The sequence below is a fragment of the Austrofundulus limnaeus genome, unplaced genomic scaffold (genome assembly GCF_001266775.1).
Source record: "Austrofundulus limnaeus strain Quisiro unplaced genomic scaffold, Austrofundulus_limnaeus-1.0 Scaffold51, whole genome shotgun sequence".
NCBI classification, from domain to species: Eukaryota; Metazoa; Chordata; class Actinopteri; order Cyprinodontiformes; family Rivulidae; genus Austrofundulus; species Austrofundulus limnaeus.
The window spans coordinates 777,933-786,721 of NW_013952453.1; the positions used below are offsets into that span (position 1 = coordinate 777,933).

Here is an 8,789-nt window from a genome sequence, read left to right on the forward strand (position 1 = left end):
CTCGTAAAAATATGACTTTAATCTCGTAATACTACAACTTCAATCTCGTAATATAATGACTTTATTCTCGTAAAATTATGACTTTAATCTCGTAATAATAATAAAAAAAATCTCGTTGTGTGGCCCTAATACTCTGTCGTAATAACACACCTTTTATGATACTGCAAAAACATTTTTCTATTCTTACTTTAGTTTGTCTAATATACTTTTTCACAGATTATATGAAGTCACACTGAGCTGCACTGCAAGTTAAACATCAATACTGTAGTTATAATAAATGCCAATATGAAGTGCTATTACTAGTCCTTCAACTGTTGTTTAGTAGCACCATGTACTAAAACAAAGGCACTTTATTATTAGATTGTTTTTATGTAACTGCAGAGAGGGTGAAGAGCTGTCAGAATGATACAGACGTATGGACTCTGATAATGTAATAGCTATAAAAAAAATGACCCGACAAAGTCGACTAAATTCAATTTAAATGGGATAAAACCATTTGGATAATGATCTTAACATGACTGTAAGTGGTGTAACGTCAGCACTGATCAAGGTTTTAAATGTAATTTTATTATAGATATGAAAGAGGATGTATTGTTTCAGTTAGTTTTTCTCCCTGTGAATTGACCAAACTACTAATCGTACATAAAGTATGAATTTCCTTACGCTAACAGAATAGCAAGTGCATTTGCTTTGACTTGAATTCACCCAATGAGTTCTTGGAAAACATCTTAGGAGTGCTCTTGCTGTGTTGATACGACCTCAGCCAACATAATCAGGAACAATACAGCAAGTGAGCAGTAATGCTGAAGACAGGAGAGCAAACACTTTTTGTCTAAGAATTTTGAGTGAGACTGGTGTTTATACGTGTTTGCATTGTGTGTGTGTGTGTGTGTGTGTGTGTGTGTGTGTGTGTGTGTGTGTGAGAAAGCGATGAGGTCAGATCCGAGTCAGCTGGTGCCAAAAACTGGACGGCATGAAACTTTCCATTTTGTCTGCAAAGAAGCCCAGAGGTGCAAAGAGTGTGCTGAAGAACTGAAAGTAGAAAAGAAAGAATCTTTAAGCCTCAATTTACAAAAGAAATGTTTCTTCTTTCCTCTACTTTAGACAATAACATATAATCTACAGAAATTACAGTTAAAATGCATCTAAAAATGTTTTAGTCCTCCCTAACTTTCACATTTAAGGGTTTTTAATCATAATTTTAACTCTTGAATTTCTTCTTTTGGTAGAAACTAGGCTGGGTTTGACACTGAAACTGCTCAACTTTTCAAAATAATAAAAGAACGGGGAGGTAAGAAGGACATTCAACATTTTAAAGGCAAGAGACACATTACCAAATTTAAGGTGAGCAATTTTAAGATTATTTTAAGATGAACAATATTACATTTTTAACATTATTTTTTTTTCATCCAAAGTAAATTCAATCATTCTGATCATTTTTAAAGAAAGACCAAGTAAATTGCAATTTGTGGATATAATGTGTTCTCTGTGATTTACGTTACCACAGTTTTACTTAATTTGTTTGTTTCTTGTTCAGTGTTTGACAAATAAAATGAAAAATAAATTATGAAAAAATTATTCAGTAATCTGAAGCAAAGAACAAACAGTAGATAAACTGAAACACTTATCTGACTGCTAGCCAATTAGATTCATCGTTAAGCTCCAGATCATCATTAAAATAATAATCTACGTTAAATTTTGCTGAATCTACATGAAGATTACTTCATCATCTTGACATTTTAATAATCTCAGAAGAGAAATGATTAGAACTAGACAAAAAAGGCATAATACTCTCTTAACTCCAGTTTCATGTATTCAGCATGTTTAGCATGTCACAAATAAAATGAACATTAGCCTGCAAACGTTACTATGATTGTTTTTCTTGCAGCAAAGAGCTACAGATGCACTAAAATCTGTTTTTCCTCAGAACGCAACGAGAACCTTTGTGTCCCCCCCTCAGCAGTTTCATGTGCTCTATCTTAACATTACACAAACCAGGCTCACTGGGCGTTCAGAAAAAAACAAAACAATCTTGCCTCACAAGCTTTCACAGAACAAAGAGGAAAGCACTACATGTTCTCTGTGTTTTTATACAAGTCTATGTAAAGACCAGCAAACCACAAATGATTAACCAAAGCTAGAAGTTTAACTCGTAACGGATTAAAAACACATCTGGGGTAAATAAACACAAAGAAATACGTAAATCTATTTATAGCTCTAACAGTCTGTGTTTGCTATGATTAAAGGAGTGTATTCTTAAGCTACATTCACAGAGTCTAAGTTACAGAACAGGTCATTTTCATTCCCAGGAGCCCCTGTTATTCATGGTGATAGAAGCCAGAAGCTACTTTTCTAACAAAGTGCACTTGTAAAAAACATAAAAACCAGTAAAATATGACACCAATCCATCTTTTTACAATTAAGTTTGGATAAATGTGATGATACAGTCCAAATAAAGACTCTGAACTTGAACTTAATAAATCAAAGCCAATAAGCTTCGTGGGCTGGGATGTGATAGTACTCACCGCTTTGGCAAAGACTCCCATGAGCTCAGGAAACTGATGTGTGAGCATGGCCAGCATGGCAGTAAAAGAGCAAAGGCCTGCTGTGAAGAGTATGAAAAAGGGAAGCTCTTTCTTTGGGTATACAGACACCTCGTGAAAAGCTGGAATGAAGATTATAAAAAAAAAGGGGGGGGGGATTAAACATGGGAAACAAAATGTCATCATACAGTGAAGATAAACACACTGAAGTAGTTTAAAGCTGCTGAACGTACAGGGCAGTAGTTCCCTATCTGCTGTTTCTGTGCACCCTGGGTACGGGTAAAACAGGTGACCCTTTTCTAGGGGGTACGGAATTATCCGGAAGGCTGTCAAAGCAAAAACAAAAACACGAGATTAAAATAGAAACTGTGACATAGTGTTGTTTTTTGTCTAAAACCTAAAACACTGAAGAAATGAAAAAGTTTTTGAGAACATTTTAGTAACACCTAACAAAAACAACCTCAATATAAGACAGCAGTTAAAACAAATGATACGTACTGCCCTCCCAAGTGCAGTGTAACAGATTTAAGGCTCCTTCTGCTCTCTTCCAGTGCTGCAGGTGGAAGAAGGCGTATGCTACTGCCTCGCTGTCGCCCCTCTTCAAGATGTGCTCTGGAGGCAGAATCAGGCTCTTCATCTCTAATAAGTACTAAAGTTGGGAAAATTAGGAAACAAAAAAAATTGTGTTCAGTGTCTCTCCTGTGTGACGTCTCTTATCTGTGCGTATTAATACATTTTATAAAAAACGTCATTAAGTTCATTACTAAATCTATGATTTTTACCAAAAAAGAAGGACTCAAGTCATATTTTGCTTTGTAAAAAGCTGAAAAATTGGAAAAAACATTTGCTGAGACTCAGAAGTTGAGAATCCTTTATAAAATACATCCCCTTGGAATTTTAAAATCATTTCACAGTTTAAATGGTTTTAATTACACATATCTCCTTGTTTCTCACTCAGCTCTTATCCTATATTGTGCAACTCTCCAAGCCGAGTCCCTGCAGACTAAAATGTATTTTCATCTTGTGAGGTATTTGTTAAGAGCTTTTCAAAGCTTGTGTGTGTGTGTGTGTGTGTGTGTGTGTGTGTGTGTGTGTGTGTGTGTGTGTGTGTGTGTGTGTGTGTGTGTGTGTGTGTGTGTGTGTGTGTGTGTGTTATTGTTGCAGTGCAGTACATTCATTTCTTGAATGTCTATCATCCCCCACTTGGCCCTCCACTCTTAGCCAACTGTGTAAGTTTGTTCAGACTTAGTTTGAACACTGCACACATCTCAGTTATAACATATAGAACATACCGTCTGTCTGGAAGAATACACAAACTATTAAAATGACAATAAAAGTGTTTTATTAGGTGATGTTCTAGATTTATTGTTTGTTAAATAATGCAAAGCTTTTCTCGAGAAAAAAAAATCATTAATGGTTGCACACTGACTCTAATGATCCTGCTACCATTTCTCTCTGTGGTGCCAAGTGTAGCAGGGAACTGTGTTAAACAAAACCCCTGAGCAGGGCTGGGGGGCCCCCCGGGGCTGGATTCCCAGGCGGCCAGCTTCACAGCGCTCTGGATCTCAGACTGACACTTTGGGAAGGTTACCCCACAGTTAATCCTGTCTAATCCCCTCCATGGTCACAGGCTCAGCCAGCCAGCCAGACCATGCTGCTTCATCCCTCACCCCTGGATCACAGCCCGCCCAGCCTGACCTGGCTCATCCTCATCTTTCTCCAACTCGTCTTCTCTCGCTCTTTTTTTTTTTAAAACTTGGCAAACATTAAGTCCGGTTTATTCCCCCCAAAATTAGAAATTTAATAAGAAATGACAAGAGATAATTTAAATCAAAATTCGCTTTGTTAAATATGGTTTATATTTCAAAAATATTTTGTCCAAATAAGCCATGTTGCCATTTGCAAAATTATCTTCAGCTGCATGTTTGAAAATCCTTAACGTTGCATCATTTATCGCAATGACTACATATTTTCTAGTTGAATTAATGTAAAAGACATTTTAAGGAATCAAACAAGGACATGCAGTAATCAGAGGGCATGTTTTGAAAAATCAATGATCTTCTCTGTCTTCAAGTAAACTCTGCAGACTTTCTGAATATCTCCACCCCTAATAAAGTTTTTCATTTTCAAGGACTTAAAACTGTGTATTTGTGAGGATGAAAAAATAAAACAAAATAAGAATCAAATAATTTAAAACACACTGAAACATGTAAACAAAAAACAAAGTAAAAATAGTAAATGAGTGGACATGACTTCCATATCTGGACCTCATTCATCTGCCTGTCCTCAAATTCACAAGCAAATACTCCCTTCAGATTTTCTGTTATCATTGATGACTCATTAATGCAAAGAAAATAGTTTACATTTTTTTCTATTTTTGCCTAAATTAAACGGCTGCTTGTGCCAACACATGTAAACCTCCCGTGTTTTAAGATTAACCATTTAGAGAGGCCGACTGCTCAGCTGTTCTTCCTCACATGCCATGGCATTAGACCTGGTGACACCTCAGTCACATATCCTGCACCACCACCACCCCGTCCTGAGGTCTGGCTTTTTTACTCCCCGTCGCCTCTTTGATGAAGGGATTGAGTTTCATGTGTTCTCCTTTTATCCCCGGGCAGCCATAAGCCTAGAAACAACATAGAAGCCGTCTTCTGATTCACTTTGCCTCAGACACACACACACAGGCAACAATGACATCAACCTTGTAGTTGCCGTATGATTGATGGACAAACACATGCACGGTGAAATATCAGACAGAAAATAACGGCTGCTGAGATCAGAAAAACAGAGGAAAATATGAATTTCTGAAAAAAGCGGGGGGAAAATAGCAGAAAACTTGCAGCATTTGCCCCAAAGTAGGAAAATTCTAAATTACGGGGTAATTCGTGAAACTACTCTTTGTTGTCTAAATCAAACATCATCAATCCTCATTTTAAACAAACTTAAAGCTGCTTTTCTGTCTCATTTTACAAACCAAATAGCCAATTTTAGAGGTACACCATGAAAAAAAAACTCTTCACTTCTGAGTACTGACAGGCAATCTAGACAAGAAAATGTCAACCAGAATGAGGTGATATACAAAAACTGCTGTCCAAACTGAAGTAAACCAGCAAGATAAAGGGGATAGGGTCACCCTGGCAGCCTAAAAATGAACATGTATTACTCTAGAAGGTTGTTAATGTAAATGGAAAGCAGATTTAGGTAGCAGGAATACTTGGATCTGCTACACGAGCATTTGGGAAAACTGTCATCTTCTTAAACACTTGGTGCAATGGCTAAATGGAGCGGACAGACAGACGTAGAGTTGACTGGAAGATAAACTGAATGTGACAAGAAGAGGTGGGAAGGAAAATATAAATCAGCAAGGGAGAATTAGAACCAAAATGAACACTGGCTGAAGAGAAAGGAAAAGAAGTTGTGAGAGAGGAGGGCAGTGTGCTCCTAAATGGCTTTTGTATTAAGGTATGTGTGGATAGATTTAATGTGTGTACAGTTTGTCTTCTCTTTGAGATGTCTGAATGAAATCATGTGATGTAGCCTAGAATAAAACTTAAATAAAATGTACTTGGAATTCTTATTATACACAAACCTCTTTATACATTCTTATTGCTTGAACTAATAATGTTCATTTGGTTGGCTAAAAATTTAGTTATTTTTATTTTACTTTTTTCTGTGCACCGCTTTTGATTTACTGGTAAATCACTTTGTTTTATGTCTGTTTTATAAAAAAAAGTGACTAAAGACTCGATATGATGATCAGGTAAAAAAGTGCAGATAAATCTGTGTTTCGACTAAGTCAAATTTAGGGCTGCATGATTTTAGAAAATATTGCAATGGCAATAAGATTTGCAAATGACGATAACAGGTGGGATATGTCTTTTTTCCCCTTTCCTCACTGTCTAATCTTTATGTCGTACTCTATGTGACTTTTAGCATTGTTGGCAATGTCATTTATGTCTGGTGTGAGCTTTTGTTGCCGTGAGACTCTGTTCTACTGACTAAATATTGCAATAGCATGAAAAATACAACTTCAAAACTCCTCAAATTAATTAACCATCACTGCACTCCAAACAGTCCTTTGCGACATGATTATTGCCCACATTGATATTGCAATGACAACATATTTGTGATATATTGTGCAGCCCTAGTCAAATTGTTATTAATTGTCCATTTAGGTGTGTTTTAGTGTTTAGACTAGGCTTAAAAAAACAATCAGAGACAGAAACTGCAGTTTGTTCACAACACTGAACAGCCAATAAATCTGACAAACCCCCTGCTGATTCAATTTACTGAATCAGTCCAAACACCAAGTGACATTTTCAATGCTTCATAGATCATGAAGAGATGAGAGGCAGATGTTCACTTCCACGCTAAACATTCCCAATTAACCATTTTAATGAACCCTTAAAGCTATTTCCATTCCAAAAAATATATATCAAAAAAAATTTGATCCCTTCTTTTCCTCTATAATTGCAGGTAAATATTGATGGATGAAAATGTCATATCAAAAAAAAATTGGTTTAAAACTTCCATTGGGTAAAAACTGGCTTTTGTGGTCATTTGGTTTGCTAAAACTTAATCTCACTTTCCTTTACAAGTTAGCTTTATCGTCATGTGTAAGTTACAATATAATCATTTAGCCCACAGCTTTAAAATAAAGGAAGTTCAAAGAGTTTCTATATTGTTGCAAACTTATTAAACACCACATTGACACTCAGTTACAGAAATTCATTCCTGGACAAAGGAGTATGAGGATTCACACTGTGGCTAAGTAATATGGGTGATGAATTCAGCACTTTTTTATTTTTATTTTTAACTTTAATCAAAACCCCTAAAAATCATTTAGAAGCCTCATAATTGCTAAAAAATCAAAAAAAAATAACTTGCAGTTCTGAAGGACAATACATTCATTTAAAACCCAAACACCTGAGTTTCCTTTAGAGGACAAAAAGAGAACAGATCTTTAAAGGTCACAGTCACAGGTGCACCCATCATTTAAACAAAAATTCAACACAAAACAGCACCGCCTCCTTCCCAAATTTGGTATTCTCATACCGAACACTGCTATGAGAGGACTGAGTATGTAACAAACTCCTGGGTCAAAGTCTGAAACACGAGTCCTCCCAATAATCCCTCATGAAAGGTGTGTTAATATTTCATAACGTCTTCTAACTATTCAACCAAACTCAAAGAGGCAATTCTGACAAAGTTGGCAGTGGTCGTGTTCAGACTGTTCTGCGTAAACCGGGGATGAGAGGGGATAAGGGAACACGAGAGGAAAAGAAACAAGATGAAGGTAGGTGATGAGAGAAGAGAAGACTGCTGCCTCTGGGCAGAACGGGGAGCAAACATGTTGGAAAGACACTGAAGGTGAGCGCCCTCACTTTAAAGTCAAGGATCAAAGTGTTGGCTGTCATCTGCAAAGTCCACACACATAAACTCACTCCTTCTCTGTCTGCCAAGAAAAGGAGTTTACAAAATGAAAACACTACACTACAAAGCCAGAACTAGGGCAAAAACTCTGCTGCAACTAGCTATGCAATAAAACGTGTGCGCGTGGGTTTGTGTGAGACATTTAATCCTGTGGGAACTGATGCAAAAGGACATCCAGGTCTAGTCCCCTGGTTAAACACAACAAAGCTGAAGTATTGTGAATATTACACCATTTTTAAATGATGATTAGTGTAAATCTGTTCACAAAACTTGCAAATGTAATTCAAAATCCATATGACAACTAGAGATCTGAACAGATAAATAAAAGTGACCAGTGTGACTGATCTAATTAGGTATGAAGACCTACACTGCCATCTTCTGGTGAGCCAGTAATATGAGTGTAATAAACTGTCCTACACAACCTGTTACAGCCCCTGATTGTTAGACTGCTGTTTGTGGCTTTGACTTCAAAATTACAACTTCTCCACATAAACGTTAATCTAACATTATCAAACTAAAAATACTGCGACTGGAAAAAGAGCTTGAGCTATTACGATGAATGCAAGACAGTATGACGGTTAAGGTTTCCTTAGCTAATGATTTATGTAACGGTTTGTAATAGCAGGGTTCCTCCAGCTTAAAACAAGTTAAACTTAAGACTTTTAAAGACCTATTTAATGCCACTTGAAACTTATTTTAAGACCAACTTCACAAAAAACAATATGAAAGAAAAAAAAAGAAATAAGAAAAGTATAAGATGAGATGAGCTGCATCAAGACAAAACCAGAAAAAAAAAAACGTAGCAACAAT

General features: G+C 36.4%; 1 protein-coding gene across 1 annotated transcript in view; it reads right to left on the reverse strand.

The window, feature by feature from the left end:
- Nucleotides 1–322: 322 nt before the first annotated feature.
- Nucleotides 323–8,789, reverse strand: part of st7l (suppression of tumorigenicity 7 like) — a 14,144-nt gene continuing 5,677 nt past the window's right edge. Inside the window, exons 12-15 of the mRNA XM_014008596.1 lie at nt 3,042–3,192; nt 2,777–2,869; nt 2,526–2,665; nt 323–1,032 (exon numbers count right to left, since the gene is read on the reverse strand). Coding sequence (XP_013864050.1) covers nt 937–1,032; nt 2,526–2,665; nt 2,777–2,869; nt 3,042–3,192 — 480 coding nt within the window. The 3' untranslated portion in view covers nt 323–936. The remainder of the gene's footprint in view (nt 1,033–2,525; nt 2,666–2,776; nt 2,870–3,041; nt 3,193–8,789) is intronic.